The 19937-nt window shown below is 37.4% G+C and overlaps 1 protein-coding gene across 6 annotated transcripts in view; it reads right to left on the reverse strand.

The window, feature by feature from the left end:
- Positions 1-8145: 8145 nt before the first annotated feature.
- rufy2 (RUN and FYVE domain containing 2) overlaps positions 8146-19937 on the reverse strand; it is a 29585-nt gene continuing 17793 nt past the window's right edge. For 4 of the 6 annotated variants that reach the window (XM_032560941.1, XM_032560942.1, XM_032560944.1 and 1 more), the window contains 6 exons: positions 13230-13349; positions 12894-13023; positions 12129-12223; positions 11935-11983; positions 10965-11045; positions 8146-10046 (listed from right to left, as the gene is read on the reverse strand). In XM_032560941.1, the coding sequence (XP_032416832.1) occupies positions 9903-10046; positions 10965-11045; positions 11935-11983; positions 12129-12223; positions 12894-13023; positions 13230-13349 (619 nt within the window). In that variant the 3' untranslated portion in view covers positions 8146-9902. Of the gene's footprint in view, positions 10047-10964; positions 11046-11934; positions 11984-12128; positions 12224-12820; positions 13024-13229; positions 13350-15431; positions 17674-19937 lie in introns of those variants that run through there. The other 2 variants (XR_004338978.1, XM_032560945.1) reach the window with 2 other exon arrangements.

The raw sequence follows: 19937 nt of genomic DNA on the forward strand, positions 1-19937 counted from the left end.
TGGGAAAACATTTTACTGCTGAAATGTCATAAACAGACATTTCTGAGTCCAGCGCAGCAGCTGCGGCGTTTTTCTCCACATAAATTACAGCTTCGGTTGCAAATCCTTTCCTCCAAACTCTTTGATCTCAGAGAGGAAGGACGGGTGTGTTAGAGAGAGAGTGTCGGCGTCGGGTCATCTTTTTCCAACCGAGCTCCTCCAGGCGATGTTGGGAGGCAAACTCCTCCACAGGGTTTAGTCAGACTTTCACTTGGGAAGGACTTTGATTTTAAAAAGTTTGACCTTATTTGTTGTGAACAGGCTCACATACGGGGTGTGTGTGTGTGTGTGTGTGGGTGTGTGTGTGCGCGCGTTTGTTTCTAATACCTTGTGGGGACCATTTTCCTGGCATCTACGTTGTGGGGACCCACTGCTCCTTGTGGGGACCGAAGCCTGGTCCCCACAAGGGGAAACGCTGTTTTTGGGTCAGGGGTCAGATTTAGGACTAAGGTGTGAATTGAGTTTTGGTTAGGGTTAGGGTTAGGTATGTAATGGATAGGGTTAGGATAAGGGTAATGTTTAGGCTGTAGAAATTAATGGAAGTCAATGGAAAGTCTCCACAAAGATAGCTGCGCAAACGTGTGTGAGGGCGCGTGTGTGTGGGTGTGTGTGTGTGTGTGTGTGAGGGCGCGTGTGGGTGTGTGTGTGTGTGTGTTAATGGAGGCTGAGTTTAAAGCTGCTCAGCAGGTCGACGTCGGCTCGTCCTGCTCTTTGATAAACTCAGTCGCTTCCCTTTAGCGCCTGACTGACAAAATGCAAACCGTCACCTTCTGCTGCGGCGCATCAGGCTGAGAGACACGATTCACTCTGAAAACAATTCAACAATCTGCTTTACTTGGCCAGAGACACAATGTGAGAAAACAAAACAGGAAAGGAATTAGAACAAACTTCCAATCCAGGGAAAAAATAAAATCTTCCAGAACAGGAACACTTAGTTTTTATTCCTTAGAAACTGTGGAGTACTCATTATTTTTACAAATTTAGAGCTCGCTTAGAAAGTCCAGAGATTACTAACTCATTTAGCAACCCAGAACAGAGATTAAAACAAACTTAGAAGCCAGAAAAAGTACCTTAGCAATTATGTTTTAGACTCCTATTCTTCAAACCCAGAAATGGAACGAGACCAGAGGATATTTACTTATACCTACCTACCAACCCTGAACAGGAGTTTCTAGTTTATCTAGTTTATATACGTTGGATCAACACTGTTGGCTACTTCCTGTTCTTCAAACCCAGAAAAGGAACGAGACCAGAGGATATTTATCAACCCTGAACAGGAGCATGCAGTTTACATACTTTAGATCAACAGTAGATTCTTTTTCCTCTTTTGCTTTTTCCTTTGGTTTGTTATTTTGTTTGCATTTATTTTTAATTCCTGTAAAGCACTTTGTATTGCCTTGTTGCTGAAAATGTGCTACATAAATAAAATTACCTAAATATTTCATTTGAAAGCTAAAAATCAAAACATAGAAAGTTCAATATTATTTATTTGGAACTAAATATTTCCTGAATAAACATTTAGTTTGGAGCAAAATATTTAGATTTCTAACTAAATATTTTATTTGGACTCTAAATATTTAGTTCCCAAATAAATACTTAAATATTTGAATATTTAGTTTTCTAGCTAAATATTTAATTTGACAGATAAATATAGAAACTAGTATTTAGCTCCCAAATGAATATTTAATTTGGACCTAAATACTTAGGTTTCTAACAAAATATTTAATGTGGAAATTAAATATTTATTTTCGCAAAATATTTGTTTAGTTCCCAGATAAACTTTTTAATTTGGAGCTAAATATTTAGTTTTCTAAGTAAGGTCAATATTTAGTTTGGAACTTTGACCTTTATAAATGTATATATGGTGAATATGACTTTTCTATGTGAAAGGCCAAATAAAACTATTTTTGCTTTTAATTTTTTACAGTGTAACTTTACAAACGTCACTCCAGACCTGGAAACTTTAAAAACTAATTTATCTTGGAATGAAATCGACTTTGATCAATTAATCTGTTTGTTTCCGCTTTAATTTGTTATATTATGTTTAATTTGTTTCTTCTCCTAAACGCAGCGGCGGCTCTCATTCTGACTCAGCAGGGATTATTAGTGATTATTAGGAGATTAGGGCAGAGAAATCGCAGAGAAGTTTGAGTTTTCACACTCGGATGACAAGTGAGATGCAGATCAGAGCCCAGAGAGACGAAGACTGAAGTCACAACGAAACTTTAAATAGGACAAACGAGGCTCTTTAGCGCGTATCTGCTGACAGGAACAGGAAGTGTGAGGCAGAGCGTTTAAAGGAGCAGAAATTAACAACTCAGATTTATTCTCCTCCTCGCTCCGATTTCTAATTCAGACCCAGATAAATAAGTTTAGTCTTGACATGGAAGCTTTGTCTGTTTTCTATTTTTATTTCTCCCAGACAGAGGCTTCTGTGTCTGCTGGGTTTTTCATAGATTTGATCCTGAGTGAGAATATAAATAACAACAATAGCAGTGCTGTACGTCTGATCTGCTGGGAGAGAAAAAGACGCTGGTTGTTATGTTTCCTTTCTTCCAGTGGAAATGAGAAACGTTTGGTAAAAATAAGTTTTTGTCAAAAGTCAAAAGAAGCAGAAAACATTTTATTGAAAGGAATAAAATGTTATCAGAGATTTGATCTACTGTAGACAGAAAAGAAGCAATAAAAATATCTGAAATTTAAAAAACAAAACAAAAAAAAACTAGGAAATTTATGAGTTTGAAAGTTGAAAATATACTAGAAAAAAATTCTTTTAAAGTCTTTTTTTTTTTTTTACTTTTGAAACTCAGTGTTTCCATGCTTCCATGTTTTTTTCTAGAAAATTTCTGAGATTAATCTCAAACTTTTAAATTTTTTAGGTGGAGATTTAATCCTCTTTTTTTTCAGTTTACAGTGAACCTAATACTTCATCGTAGTTGAGACATTAATCCACACTAATTGTTGAAATTACTGAGAAAACAGAAATTATCCATAAACAATAACCTGACTTTTCTTCTAGAAGTGATGACAACCAAAGAAAGTACACCCTTTGTTCCTTTGGAGGGTTTTCATATTTAAATAATCTGTTTTGCTCCAAATACAAAACTATTTTAACCCAACTTCAACTTTTTTATGTTATTATTTATAAAGTAAAGTCAGAAGGGAAATTGTGAGAAATAAATGAAGTGGATGCTGCAAAATGGCTGCTGGAAAAGACAATTGTTTTGTTATCATGCAGAAACACCTTGCTGCATTCTTGTTGGTTGTGCAGGAGGCTCCACTTCTGTTTTTCAAATATGCATGGTTGAATAATTTTGCATCTGTTTGCAGCCATTTTCTTGTATGAGTGTAAAGGTTGAGTTGGGGTCGTGAATTTAAAGTGACAGAGGCCTTAAAACCTCCCATTCAGAACGGGCAGAACTAAAATCTCATATCTTAATAAATTTGTGTAAAAATGTAATGAGCCTGCGTTGTGTAGCCTATTCTAACCTGTTGAAGGGGTTAGTTAGTTGGTTAGAGGATCACCTCCTATTGTCAGTGAGGTGTGAACCCCAGATGCTCCGCCCTCTTCCACACCAGTCCAGGTGGCGAAGCCCCCACTGGGCGACACTTACCACCAGTAAGGGGAGCTGCTCCACATTTAGATACCAGAAGGCGACTGCGGTTGGAAAATGTCTCTCCTTCTCAACGGATATTAAGATAATCAGGTCTGAATGATAAAATAAAAAACCTAACAAATCTGTGAGGAAGGCGGAGTGGACTCCAGGTCTGACCCGTTAACACTCAGATACCGACCGGGTTCTTGGTGATCTGGGTCGTCTGATTCCTGTTGTTCGTACCGACACGCCTGTCTGGGCTTCTACCGGAGTCTGATTTCAGGCCGACTATTTCGCTCCGTGCTGCAGATAAATATGTCACCATCACTGCACAGTGTGTGTGTGTGCTGCACAGAGTGTGTGTGCTGCAGAGTGAGTGTGTGTGTGCTGCACAGTGTGTGTGTGTGCTGCACAGTGTGTGTGTGTGCTGCACAGTGAGTGTGTGTGTGCTGCACAGTGTGTGTGTGTGCTGCACAGTGAGTGTGTGTGCTGCACAGAGTGTGTGTGTGCTGCACAGTGAGTGTGTGTGCTGCACAGAGTGAGTGTGTGTGTGTGTGCGCTCCAGATTACCAACGAATCTCTTATTTAAATCCAGACTGTTAGAAAAACGCGCTGTGTTTTATTTTAGACTTTGGGTTCAACCAGGAAGCAGAATCTGAACATTTGTGGAAGAAAGTAGCCAAATGTTACTAGAGGTGACCATCGGGGGTCAAGGTTCAAATTCTTGGACTGCCTGACAGGCGGAGAGTCGCGCTTGTGTCTCTGCCAAAACCATGGAGCTCTCAGTTAACAGAAACTGAGTTTAAACAGAAGATTTCAATACGTTTGATTAATGGAAACACGGTAATTTAATCAATCACGTTTATTTTAAAGCACATTTCAGCAACAAGGCAGACCAAAGTGCTTTAAATCATAAAAACACAAAGTCATAAAGACACCAAATCAAGAAAACCAGTAAACGTTTCGTCGCTACACATCAGAATGTTTGATCAATGTTTCATTTATTAAGGTTAAAAAACAAATCTAAGCAGCTTGTTTTAGTCTTGATTTAAAGGAACTCAGTGTTTCAGCTGTCATGCTGTTTTCTGGAAGTTTGTTCCAGATTTGTTGTGCATAGAAGATTTCAGTAAAATGTATTTTGAGAAAGTTTTTCAGCCGTATTCAAATGAATCAGGTGTCAAACTGATTTTGGGCCAAATCCAGATCATGAATGCTCTTAAAGGGCCGGTTGTCCCAGAATGTATTGATTAAAAAAATGTTCACAAACTGTTAAAATATCTATTCTTAAAATTAAATAATATTATTGAATATCTTTTCAGCCCCTCCAGAGTTTATTGATACTTTTTGTGATTTTTCCCCAATAAAAATCAGTGTTTGTGGTACTAATGTGGAAATATTTGCTCTTATTTATGATGATAAATGCGTCTTTTTGTTACCCTGTGTATAGATCATGGACTATAATCTGACATCAATTAAAGCTGAGGTAGCTGTTTGGTACAAGTAAAGTTCTGACAATTTTTTAGAAAAATCTGCAATAAACTCCCTATTAACTGTTAGCGTAGAAAAGTGCAGGGATAATTTTAATATTTATTGTGACAAAAATACCACAGATTCACTTTGGGCGAGTTTTCTGGCCAATCAACCACAGGGAAGCCACGGTCCTGAAACCCTTTTTCCTTCCACTCAACCTTCCATTTGGATACAGCGCTGTGAGCAGCCAGCCTCTTGTGGCGACTGACTGATGGAAAGTCCTTGACTGGGCTGGTGGTAAAATAAAAGATCAGAACAGAGTAGATTTGTCACATTGAATTCTGCTTACTCAACCAAAAGATAAATAATTTCTGACAAATGTCATTTGATTTCTAATATTTTAAGTGTTGAAAAGTCAAGCTGAGTTTTGTCTGATGAATCAACATGTTTATTTTTAAATTGAATTACTGGAATAAATCACCTTTTTATGAGATTCTATTGTATTGAAATGCAGCTTTATGTGTTAAACCTGATTAAACTCTTCAGGAATCATTAAAATCATGTTTCTTTTCAATTCAGTTTGTTGTTCTTTATGTCTCGTATTTACAAATATTTCTCTTGACTCTTTAATAATTTTGTGGAATATTTTAACCCTTTTTAAATAGTTATTTTAAAATGTTCTATCTTTTTTTAAATAATAAATTGAACAATTAAGGTTATTTAATATCACATTTTGTACAACTTTCGTTGTATTTTGAAAATGGGGTTTTAATGAAGTAGCAGCAACAATTCTTGTTTTCAACAATTTGATTTAAAGTTCTGGGTCTTTGGCGCCCTCTATCGGTCAATAGTTTTATTGCACACATTTTTATAGGCATGAAACGTCTTTAGACTTGTTAAATTCCCACAGAGTTAATTTAAAATAAGGTTTAAATTACTTTTGAAAGTGCAGCTAAGCGTCTTGAGTTGCTTTAGCTTCAGCAGACCTCCATGTTTAAAGCTAACCAAGTTAGCATTAGCTCACGTGCTGTCCGTGTTTTCAGTGTTATTTTAAGTGCTGGTGTTTGGACTGTCTGGATCCAGTGATAACATGTTGTGGGGTTTTTGTTGAAAGAAAAGACGATTATTATATAACAGTCACACATGCATCATGTAATTGGTGTTATTCGTCCCGCAGCCTCTGTAATTTGTAAACATAAACTGACCCCAGCAGACGGTGTTTAGCATGAAGCAGCTCTGAATGTAGCAGAAATCAAAAGATCTGATTATTTTTACAAAGTGATTTTGGTCGAGTTTCTAGTGCAGATATTTTGGTACGTTTGAAATAAGAAAACTAATTCACAAGTAAATTTAGAGCAAGATATAGAAACGCATTCAACGTTTAAGATGGATACAATTTCTTCAACTACATCTAAATGGTGAACCTGTCTGATGTCGATTTAAAAACAAATCACTCGTATTATGCTTAGTTTTCAGAAAAAACACGCAGTTCCTACCCAAGTTCTGAGGGTTCCCAATTCAACCCCAATGCAATCCCATGTATTCCCAATTCGACCCTATTTAAACCCCAAATTAACCCTAATTCAACACCATGCAACCCTACCGCAACCCCAATGCAACCCTAACACAACCCTATTTAAACCCTAAATTAGTCCCAATTCAACCGCAATCAAACCCTAATGCAACCCAACCCCAATTCTACCCCAATGCAACCCTAACACAACCCTATTTAAACCCTAAATTAACCCCAATGCAACCCTAACACAACCCTATTTAAACCCTAAATTAACCCTAGTTCTACCCCAATTCATTCAATTCAGTTGAATGCACAATTGAATGTCCATGCCAATTTGTGGCAAGCACATTCAGATCTGCTTGGGGGCTGAATATAAATCTACTCCACACTGTGCACAACTTTCAGTTGCCCTTTTATAAAAACAGATCCAATAAAGTACATTAGCTGATTTAGGGTTAGAAACAAATGACAATGTTAATGTGACCTGAAGTAAACTTTGTGACTGTTGCTAATCAGTAACTGTTGAATTAACAGAGGCGACAGTTTTAAAGAACAAATGCGCCATCTAGTGTTTACAAAATGAAAGCACAAATGAACTTTCTAACATTTCTGTCAGATAGAGGATCTTTTAAGTATAAACTGAATTAAAATGCATTGTTTTATAAACTGAAGCTTATTTATACAAAGAGAAAATTATTGCCCTGGAGATATAAACTTAAAAATGTATTAAAATAACGGTGAAAAACATATGTTGATAAATTTGAAGCTTTTTCTTCATTTATTTCCAGTTTTATAGTTAGAGCTGCTTTTTATTGACATATGAAACAACTTTTATGATCTTTTTTCAGTCTGTACCACTGAAACCGGCCAAATTTAGCCTAAAAACAAATATTTCACACTTCATATCAGTCGACAGGTCTAGGTTTAGGCTTGCAGATGTGAGACGACTTTCACGTCATTTATTTCTTTTTTTAATGATGGAAGTTAGTTGCTATAGTTTTTCACTAAGCCAGAGTAAAAACACGAGTTAATCTGTTTCTGAAATCGAAAATCTCAATTTTATGTCTTTGCTTGCTGGCGTTTAAACTAAAGCCAGTTAAAAAGTTAGAATGTGAAATTATTTTTTGTTTTGCTTTGTGTTCTGAGTAACTTAGACATCAAACGATAGAGGTACAAATGTTGACAAGTTATACTAAAACATTAATGAAGCGCAATGTTTTTTGTAAATATTTTTATGTCAGCAAATAACTTTTTTACATGTTTATCCAGAAATGGAAAAAGATTAAATGCAAATTCCAGAGTTTCCTAGTTTATCTAGAAAACCCTGTCATAAAGTCAGACGTCTTTATTATTTAATATTTTGATTACAATCAAACTTAACCATTTATTCCGTTTTAACTAACTTGGTGTAGTTTGTAGTTTTTGGCCTAAATGTAAAGGCAGATAAATGAGTATAAAGCTTGGTCTGTCCAAAGCTGAGATTATAAAGGAATAATATAAACAGAAGACAAAACACTTTTTAAAAAAAAAACAAACAATCACTTTATGAGGTCAAAAACAAACATCTTTCCTCAGGCAGTTAAAATATTCCTAGCATGAACTGCGTTACCAACAAGTGGTAAAAATACAAACAAAAGTTATAAACGTTCCTTGTAAACCATGGAGCAGCACTGAACTTTAACAGCTGACTTCAAGTTAACAGGGTTTGTTTAGACATCAATGTGCATAATTCACAAAAAAAAGAAAAGTACATTTAATAAACTACATGATTGGCAAATACCTGTGTGTCGTTAGTGATTCACAAACTGCTTGTTGCTCTTCTTTGAAGAGGATCCGCTGCGTTAGTGTGGCTTTAATCTCTTTAATTAACTGGCTAGTGTTGCTACTTTGAGATATTTAAGAGCATTTATTTGAAATGTCTTTGCAACAGATTGGAGTTGATATTAGCAACATGAGAAAGAGAGATGGTGGTGCCAACACTGGTTCAAATGGCACTATTAGAAAAGTGTTTCTGCCTCAACATGATCAAGTTTATCTTCTTAACTTTAGCTAAATAAAATCAACATAACCTGTTTTTACAGCACAGATAATTATTGTAAAAATATCTAGTCAATATTTCTCTGTAGGCTAGAATTTGGATCTAAATTCAACCTGCGCTGTGTAACTTTTACAGAAATATATTTACATATTTATTAAAACTGCCACCATGTCTTGACAATCAGGTTTCTCCACCTCCTCTCTGTGCTACTATTATGGTGATGACAACCAATCAGAGCCAGCAGGCGTGTCTTAGCGCTGTCAATCAACCTGAAGAACCTGCTGCTAAAGGTGCTAATGTCAGAGGATCAACTTATCGTTCCAGGAAATCTGTTTATTCATTGGTAGCCGTGCTAACTAGCTTTACCATTGGTGAACCAGCTGTAGCTTAGCAAAGAGCAAGCAGTAGGGGGTGAGTACAAGAGTGATTGACAGCGCTAAGCCCCTCCTCTTGGCTCTGATTGGTGGTGTATTTCTGCTCTGGGAGAACTGGGAGCAGAGGAACGTTGCACAGATTTTCTGTCTTGTACTTTCACGACTTAATGATAATTTTAACAAATATGCACTTTTTAAAATAAAAGTTACATACTGAGGCTTGAACAGTTTGTGTAAACATTTCTCTAAGAGGTTCTCCAAAACCCAGAGTTTGTACTTCAACAACAACAAAAGGCACATGTCCGTCAAGCGCTGTGCTTTCTGTCTAATCTCATCAGTTTAGGTTTCAAGTTTGTCACGTGCATTAGAATAATGGAGTAGTGAGAACGACTGGGTTTGGTTCAGAAACCCAGTTAGGCAGAACCAGTCAGTGCAGCTTCACTTTCAGTTCTTTTTCAGGTCGTTTCTTCTTTCATATCCAGACTCTCTGAAACAGCTCGGCTGTTCCACTCCATATATTACTCTCCTCTAGTCTTCAAAATAGGGTTTCTCTTTTAAAACATTTCACCGCCTTGAACTTTGACCCCATATGTTGCATCTTCTTTGCTACAAATCTAAGTTTTTAGGATGTATTAGTCAGAAAGATCAGTCACAACTTCCTCGTTTTCCAGTTGCACTTTTGTTGAAGAATTGTAAAAAAAAAAAAAAAAAGACTTGAAAGGTTCATGCAGATGCTGCCAAACGTAACAGAAAATAGAAATGCTGTACATATGATGAGGATTTGTCGATGTGGTCCAGCGTTAGCAGCAGCCTGTAGCAGACAGGCGGCCTGGTGAAGAGCCTTTCTGTCCTGGCAGTGGAGTCTGGCCTCATGTCGTAGTGGAGGAACATCTCTGGAGGAGGAGAGCGTGGCAGGTGTCACACACTCTCACCGGCTTGGGAGACGCAGGCAGAGGAAGTTCGTTGTCGGAGCAGCTGTTGCAGAAAATCTCCCCGCAGTTCCTGCAGTGGTGCTGCAAACAGACGCTCAGCTTCAGCCTTAAAACCCAGGGATTTAAACTTTGGAGGCTAAAGCTACGTTCGCACTGCGGCCTGAAGTGACACAAATACGATTTTTTTGTGACATTATTTTTTTTGGACGTGGTCGTTCACACTTCCACTTATATGCTATCTCCAGTGTGAACTGCAAGCCAAGGGACGCACCGATTGCAGTTTTCTGGCCGATCGGCGATTACCGATCTATTAAAAAGCCTAACTTAGTGATTCCGATTTTGGCAGATACCATTTTTTTGTCTGAAATGTTGCTCAATATATCAAGAAAGTTTCTGAATTAGCAGCAATGGGGTGACTATTGTCAACTGTAAATGTGCAGACATGAGCTGGTCGGCTGGTTTTAGACTTTTACAGAGGTTGATAAGATCGGCTTCACGTGTAAAAATCAGCCGATCAAAGATCTCCCAAAATTAAGGAAATCGGCACCCCTACCTTAAACGACCTGAAAGTGTCCCGCATGCGCAGTAGAGAGCGCAATAACGCCACATAGAGAAAGTACCATAAAAGAGAAGAAGAAGAAGTGCGCAGAGTTTGCAGAAGTAAACATGGATGCTAACGGTTTAGCATATCCATCGATTCTGAAGTCGTTTTCCAACCGGAGCAGCATATTAACTTAATCCTCAGTACAGTCCGCCTTGGTTGTTGTTTTCTTCCTGCTTGCGGGTATCAGGAAGCAGAATAGTGACGTCTGTCGAGTGTCAGTGACGTCCAGGTCGGATGAACGCAACCTGGACGTTCAGATTCATAAGTATCGGATGGCCAAGTGATGTGGTTTGCATTCGTCATGAAAATTAAGGCACAAAAATCTGAATTGGTTCACTTCAGGCTGCAGTGTGAACGCGGCCTAAAAGTAAAATGGCTGGAACGGATTTACTGACTTTTCGTCTCGAAATGGAAAACTCCTTCTCACACAGCTTGCAGTGAGTCGCGTCTTTATCCTTCAGCCACACCTGACCGCCCTGAAAGCAAACACCAGTCTGATCACTTCACAAGTTACAGAAACACCAACATGTTAAAGAATATATTGGAGAAATGACACAAAATGTGGAAAAGCCTCGAGATGTTCCAACTGTTCACATGACAAGTTTACAGTCATTTTCCCCTAAAGGGTTTTGTTGCTTAGATTACATTATTTCACATGTTCCAGACCTGGAGAGTTAAAGGATTCATTTCACCGTTTTTATTCTTTAGGCTAATTCTCTTCTCAAAAGAAATTAAATCATAACGAGTCAGGAGTTATTTCATTAAGAGTTTCCATCTGAATCAACTGCAGCAGTCTATTGAAAAGTCTTTATTTCTAGTAAACTGTAAAAATACAAAATCTTACCAAGTATTTCTGGTCTGGTAGTGGAAATATCTTGGAACACTTGAAATAAGGAAACTAAAGTTCAAGTAACGTTTCAGCAAGACATAGGAGCGTAGTTAAAGTAAATAATTCCTTAATATTGACTAAAAAGTAAAAAGTACTAGTTCAACTGGGAGATTGTTTCACCTATAACACATTTTCACTTGTTATAAGTGTTGTCCAGCAGAGATAAAGAGATAAAACCAGCTAGCCAAACAGCTGGAGTTCAGCTTGGGTTGCCAGGTAACGGGCTTAGTTTGGGTTGCTAGGTAACGGGCTGGGATGGTTTTCTGATAAACTGAATCTTTCATTTTCAGGAGCTGTAAGCCCAAATAAATCAAAATTAGAAATGTTCTCAATATGTAATTCTGAAGAAAAAAAAAAGACTCTGTACATTAAAAGTTTAATCTTTTGAACTGAATTACTGAAATAACTTTTTTTTTTAACTTTAGCATTTTAAATTTAAAATGTCACTAAAGCTGGCTACAAAGGTTTGATTTCACCTGCAGGGCCTTGTTTGCTTCTTTGATGTCCTCAATCTTCAGTTTGGACCTGATGGACGAAAATAAATTAAAAACTGAGGATGAGACTCAAAACATTTAGTCAGAACCAAATGTTGACGCAACAGGAGGGTTATGTTATCTTTGGATAAACTAATAACTCATCAGGTTTAACTCGTTTATTAGCGTTTACGTACTCGCTAAGTTTGGAGCCCAGCTCCTCCAGAGCCTTCTCTTGGTCCTCACAGATGGTTTTCAGCTGAATGTTTTCTTCCTGGAGGCGGTGAAACTCCTGGAAAACACAATAAAATTTAAAAATCTGATCGAAATTCAGCATGCAAGCTGCGACAAGCCATGCAGGACACACAGAAGATATTTAAAAGAAATGATAGATTGGTTTTTGTCCTAAACAGCCCCTCATACTAAAGAGGCTTAATCAGACTAGTGCATCATACAGTATACTGCCAACTACTGGCCATCCACTGCAAGTGTAAGAAAAATTGTAATAATTAAATCCAATATGGCCGACAGACTGAAAAGCAACTCAGGAATATCCAGTCCCTCCTTCTACTGTTGCGGTAAAACAATATTGTGACATCAACTAACCCTAAAGACTAATATTACTGATGTATTTTCCAAGTAACAACTTTGTATTTGGAGAAAATTACAACTGATCACCTAAAGAAAAAAATCCTAGAAATTTCTTTTACAACATAAATACAACATCCCCACCTTTTTTATGCCTTAAGAAACTCAAAACCCCTTTGGAAAAACAAATATCTGGACATAAAAGATCATAATCAGGGCATGGAAGAGTGAAGAACTTCATTCAGAGATCAGGACCTTTCCAAACCTTGAAAACACCTGAAATTCAAGCATTTTCAAGCACCTGTCTGAGCCTCGTGCTTTGTGGTTACCATGACGACACGTGAAAAGCCATGAGGTGTTTAGTTTCTCCTGACCTTCTTCAGGCCGTTGATCTGCAGGGCCTCGGTGCTGAGCTGGGACACCATGTCTCTCTCTCTGTCCAGATCGTTCTGCAACGTCTGTCTCCACTCACGTTCGATCTTCAGGTCCGTCTCCAGCTGCTGCCTGAACGTCCAAAACAATCAAACACAGACGAAAGAGGGGAAACAAACTCAACAATGTCATTTTTAAACTAATTCACTGTTTGGTTTAAAGAAGGGGGAACTAATCTGGTTGGTGGGAGTATTAAAATAACCCAAAATATTAGCTAAACTCCAGAGGTGAGTGACCTGTGATGAAGGTCTAACAATCTGAGACGGGGTTTTGCTTACAGCTGCTTCTCTCTGAGCTCGATCTGCCGCTGCAGGCTGTCCGCCTTGTTGGCAAAGTCCAGCTTGAAGCGCCTGGATCCCTCCACGGCGGAGCTGCGGTGCCTCTCCGCCTCCTGTAATCTGCACCATTATAACCAGGGGACAAACTCAGGACCGTGGAGAGAAAAATCTGGGAGGAGTGTGCGCACGGGGAGAAAATGAACCAAACGGGAAAGAAAAACGATGGACGGGAGGATGGGGTGAAGACGTGCCGCGAAAGCTGCCAGAAAGTAAAACGGAGTCCTGCAAACTGCTGCAAAACAACGGGGAAGAAATGAGTGAAAAATAAAGAAAATAACTGGTACCCAAGTGCAGCTTTAGTGTGCAACAAATCCTACATTTTAGACACAATGATCGGCCCACTCTTCAAAATCTACAGGTGACTGAATGTCGTTTTATTAAATCGACTGATAAGCTGCAGGTACTTTAGATAAAAAGCTGAATAAAAACTCCAGTCACACCCAGGACTTTCAAAACACTTTCATTTATTGATCACTGTGGTAAAACACAACAGTTGTGAGCTTTAACTAACAGGACTGGGTCTTTATTTCTGTCTAAAAATCCAAAGTTTTATAAACATATAAGTTAGAATAGTCAGAAGGATTATTATTATTTTGTAGTATACCGAGTATCACAGAAGAAGTCAGTAAATATGTCGAAAACGAGAACAACGTTGACTTTTACAGCTCTGCCTCTACAGTTCACTGCAGTCTGTCGTTATTCAGCGTTTCACAGAGGAACCCTGCAGTTTTTACCAAACTTTTAACTTTAACTAACAGCTGAATTACCTCCTAGAGAGACGGTTACTGCAGACAGTGAGGGCGGGGGCTGACTGCAGGCGCACGCTGGGTGGTCACAGCCACTGGGAAGCAGGTGAGGAGGTGCAACACATGCAGCACAAACCAGCAGCAGACCTGAAGCACACAGTTCTGTCTGATGCTGCGTCTGCTCTAAGATCCTTACTGGCTGACTCAGAAAATAAAATAACATAATAATTAGGGCTGCAATGAGATCAATTTACACCGTAATAACACAAAATATTACCATTGTTGTCTAGTTTCTGGTGTAAATATTTTAATACACTTGAAATAACATTTCAGCAGGTTGAGGCTTGGTTTTAGTAAATAATTCCTTAATATTGATGAAAATACCAGCTTCATTGGTAGATAAATTAACTTACAACATGAGAAAATGTCTTGTTATAAGTGAAATAATCTGCCAATAGAACAAGTACTTTTTACAAATTATTGACTTAAAACAAGTCTCAATTTCTTGCTAAAAAGTCACTTGTAAGTTAGTTTTGTCTTATTTCAACTAATTTTTTATTTCTTACTAAGATATTTGCACCAGAAACTAGACCAAAAATATTTGGTAAGACTTTGTGTTTTTGCAGTTTAGTGCCCCGGTTGTTTTCTTTTTTTAAACCTGAACTTTGCTGCTAGATGCTGAAACTGAGGCTGCGTTCACACTGCAGCATGAAGTGACCCAGTTCTGATTTATTTTGCTGTAATGCGACCTGAATGTGATATTTTCACGACAGTCTGAACAACACAGGATGGATTCTTTTCGAATGCGACCCAGGCCACCAGGGCTGCGTTCACACTGCAGCCTGAAGTGACCCAATTCCGATATTTTGTCAAATCAGATTTTTTGCCGGAGCCGTTCACACTGCCACTCATATGTGACCTGTATGTGATCTGCGGTTTGAACGGGCGAAGGACCTGAAAGTTCCTCCACATGCCATGTAGAGGGCGCAATAGCGTCAGCGTTCTCAGTGTTTTGCCAACCGCCATAAAGAAGAAGAAGAAGTGCTCTGTGTTTGCAGAAGTAAACATGGATGCTAACGGTGAAGCATAGCTAATATATTTGAAGTTGTTGCCCGACCAGAGCAGCATATTAAAAACTTAATCCTCATTATCGTCCGTCGTGGTTGTTGTTTTTCTTCCCGCTTGCAAGTATCAGGACGCAGAATAGTGAGATTTGTCGAGTATCAGTGACATTCAGGTCGGACGAATGCGGCATTAGGTCGCATTTGAATCGGATACGTATCGGATACCCAGGTGGTCTGGGTCGCATTCGAAAAAAATCTGACCTGTGCTGTTCAGACTGTCATGAAAAGATCAAATACAGGTCAATACATAATACGTAAAAAAAAAAAAAAAAAAAATTGGAATTGGGTCACTTCATCCTGCGGTGTGAAGCAGCCTTGGGTATCCGATAGGTATCCGATTCAAATGCGACCTGGACGTCACTAATACTCGACAAACGTCACTATTCTGCATCCTGATACAACAACCATGATGGACAATAATGAGGATTAAGTTGTTAATGTGCTGCTCCTGTCGGTCAACAACTTCAAAATCATAAGCTATGCTCCACTGTTAGCATCCATGTTTACTTCTGCAAACACTGAGCGCTTCTTCTTCTTCTTTATGGCGGTTGGCAGAACACTGAGAGCGCTCTCTATGTGTGACGTTATTGCGCCCTCTGCTGGGCATGAGGGACACTTTCAGGTCGTTTACAGTCCACACTGGAGATCACAGGTGGCATTTATCTGGAAGTGTGAACGGCGACAGACGACGTCGTTGGGTCATTCAGGCTGTAGTGTAAACGCAGCCTGAATGTCCTTTACTGGCACAATCATCTCAGCCCAACCAACATAAAATAAAAAGTAAAGACATCACTTTAACGTTTTTACACTTTGTCACTTCAGTTTGTTTCACTGGGATTTTATGTAACATTTTAGTGAAGTGGAACGAAAGGAATTCATGTTTTTTCCAAAAAAGTCAGTACTTTGTAGAACCACTTTTTAATTGAATTACAGCTGCAATATTTTTGAATATTTAATCCAATAAGATTCTCAGTATTTGATTTAAAAAAAACACTGTCTTCACATGTCTCCATTAGGGTGATGTTTTTTCATTACACAGGTTTTTGCATGTGGTCTGAAAAGCTCAATTTAAATATCTTTAAACCTATAAATGTATTTTTAAATTATAGATTGAACTGCGTTCTGTGAAACTTTCAATACTTGTAGTTTTGTTTTATGAACCAACTTGGCTTTAAGTTTCTCGACAACTTCCTGTCTGACCTAAGAAGCCGTTTGTTCACTAATCTTAATAACAGCATTTTATTTCTAACACTTTACATGTAAATCTCAAAGTGATATAAAATGAAAAGAATTAACCAATGTAAAAACAATAAAAAGTTATTTAAAATACGAGATCTTAGAATGATTTCAGTTCTTCTTGAAAAGACTGAAAGCCAGGCCTGTCATGATAGAAGAAGTTATTGCGATAAACAATAATATTGATGTTTTGAGTCCATTTTCAACAATGGTAATGGCATAAAAATGCAACAAAAAAAAAAACGTTTCAAAGATCAGTAAATTTTAATTAGTTGCTGTAACAGACTGCTATCGGAGATCCTATATGCTAGCGTTTGAAAAAAACTTTGACAAATCTTGAATAATTGCAATTTCACTTGAGTTTTAATTGTCCTTTGGAATCAATAAACTGATTGAATTTTAATTTAACAGGAGAACTGGAAGACATTTTAAATTTGCAAAATTAATAAACAAAAACAACAGAAACATGAGAACAACAAACCATGCAAATGGAAATTATTGAGCTCATTTTAGTTTAACATACGATTAATTGATTTATAGCTTAAACTGATTATGTGTCTTTTCAGTATGATTGGATTAATTTCAAGAGTTTCAGAATAAAGTTGAATGAGTTCAAATGCGCGCCACACTTTTAAGATTTGCATTTGTAAAAAAATAAAAATAAATAAATAAATAAAGTGAAACTATTTCTCCATTTCATATTTATACACGACTTTGTGTTGATTTGTCACATAAAATCCCAACAAAATTTCTGATTGTTTTTCTTTTAATATGACAAAAAGTAAAAACCAGCCGACTCGCCCCACAGTTTGTGTTCCTACTTAACATTGACGAGAAAAAAATTTACATTTCAGAGTCAAACTTTCTCCCTGCATATACGCTGACCACTGTGGTTGAATGTGTTGCACATGTGACTGAATATATAAGAGGTCTAGTTCATTTATATAAGCAACAATCAAACCTACACGACTTAAACATCTGATCATTTCTCTGAAAGCGACGTCAAGAGACCCGTCTGAAGCCGCGGCTCGTCTCAGGAACCAAACCAAACATGCAGTCGGGGGTTTCACCCGTTTCTGTGGCGCCTCAGTTGCCCCTAAAACCATTTAATTACTGTGAAAGCTAAACAACAGGAATGTAGTTTGGAGTCCAGTGAGTTACTGGTGTCCTCAAAAGGAGATGTCTTTGACCAGCTTGTACTGGTGCTCTGTGTCTGTGCTGGCACACTTAACAAATGACATGGCAAGAGTTCTGGTCTGGCTGAGCAGATCTTTATCGCTGCACGAGGGGAGCAGAAACCAGGGAGGGGGAACAATCAGACGAGGTTTCAGGGGAAGCAGAATGAATGAAACGGGGGAAATGGGATGAACAGAAAGGAGGGACGAGGGAGGAAAGAAAGGAAGAAAGGATGTCAATACATCAGTACTCTAACGCGGCCCCGGTCACACTGAACAGCTTTGACTTTTCAAGACAAGCACAGCAGGAAGTGTTAATGAAACACAGGTTCCTAAAACTCTGATTTCAGGCTGCAAACATGTTGGCTTCACTGGAAATACTGGAGCGGCGGCTGATGGAGAAGAAGGGAAATGTGATGTAGAAAAACAGATGAACGAGACTACGTCTCACAAAATCTGTTTAGAAAGAAAAGAGCTGGCGCAGATTACTGTCGCGACAGATTCAAGGTTAAAATCAGATTTAAAAAAACTAAAAGGTAAAATTTATCCCATATGAGCTGGGAGAGAGAGTAAACTGTAAAAAACCTAAAAAATAATCAGGATTTTTGGTCCAGTTTCTAGTGCAAATACCTTAAACTTGAAATAAGACAAAACTATCTTTTCAGCAAAATGTAGGAGCTTCTATTAAATCAATAATTCCTTATTGATAAAAAGTATCAATTCCACCGAAACTTGAAAACGTCGACAAATTTTCCTGAACAATGAATTATCCCAGTAATTACTGCGATAAATGATAATATTGTTTTGAACTAATTTTTAATTAATATAGCTCTGGAAAAAATAAGAGTCCACTTAAGTTGATCAGTTTCTCTGATTTTACTATCTGTAGGTAAAAGATCGAGTATAGTAAACTTTGTCCTTTTATTCTATGAACTACTGACAACGTGTCTCTGAAATTCAAAGCAAAAATTTTGTATTTATATGCAGAAAACGAGAAATGGTAAAAATAACAAAAACATGCAGAGCTTTCAGACCTCAAATAATGTAAAGAAAACAAGTTCATATTCATTTAGAAACAACAATATTAAAGTTTTAACTCAGGAAGAGTCAGAAATTGATATTTGGTGGAAAAACCAGGTTTTCAATGGGGCTCAGTGAAGTGGACTCTGTTTTTTCAGAGCTGCATATTTATAATGTCATAATTCTAGTTTCCCATCTCAAGGGGGAATAAATTTTAATTTTGTTAAAAGAAAAACAAAAAAACACTGAAACTGGAAAATATTTTAAATCTTCAAAATAAAACCCAACAATCAGAAACCATAAATAAATTGAAATAAAGGTGATTCGTATCAGAAACCATGAAATAAAATGGATTAAAATATCTCTAAACAAAATGACAATGAAAACTTTATCAACAATCTGAAATGTAACGACGGCGTTTGACAAAATGTAATGTTTCAATTGTTTACTATGACTTTGTATTTTTGTGTTTTTATAATATAAAGTACTTTGAATTTTTTTTTACAAAAATACAACTTTTATCAAAATCTAAAATTGTATCAAAAACTGATAGAATTTTGACAAGATAAAAAAAAATTGAAATAAAATTTGATTAAAAAAATCTGAATGAAAATTATTGCGCTCACTTTAATTTATTATACAATTAATTGATTTATTACTTGGTTCCACTGTCAGGTTGTTTCATTTATTTTTACTTTTTCATCAATATTAAAGAACTATTTCTTGCTAAAAAATGTTTTTTAAGTTATTTTTGTCATATTTCAGTGTACTGGGATATTTGCACTGGAAACTGCACCAAAGTAGATTCAGTGTTTTTGCAGAGTGATAGACAGTAAACAGTGTGTGTCCGGCCTGCTGAACACTTAGAACCAATCACATCACAGATAAGATGGAGAATTAACCAATGGGGAGGGGAGGAGGGCGGGACGGACCGAGTGGACTCTGAAGGGACGAGGAGGGAATCGTGAATCAACAAACCAGCATACATGTCGAGAATGGAGGACTTCATCTGAGCATGCATGAAAATATCTGCAGTTTATCTTCTTATGAATGAGAAATGGAGGACAGCAGGGCTTTAATCGTCAAATATTCATGTTTAATCACATATAATGTCTGAAAATGACTGTTTTATTTCCCACAAACGGTGCCTCAAAATGCCACTTTTACATTTTATGTCTACCCCTGGATAAAAAATGAATTAATTATTTTCTAGATACTCTAATAAACATTTTAAAGAATAATATTTAAAAAACGTTACATTTAAAGAACTGATGGAGAGTGAAAAACTGTGGATCATTTACCAACATGGATCCATCCATCCATGGATGGATGGATGGATGGATGGAT

The sequence above is a fragment of the Xiphophorus hellerii genome, chromosome 4, assembly GCF_003331165.1.
Source record: "Xiphophorus hellerii strain 12219 chromosome 4, Xiphophorus_hellerii-4.1, whole genome shotgun sequence".
Taxonomy (NCBI): domain Eukaryota; kingdom Metazoa; phylum Chordata; class Actinopteri; order Cyprinodontiformes; family Poeciliidae; genus Xiphophorus; species Xiphophorus hellerii.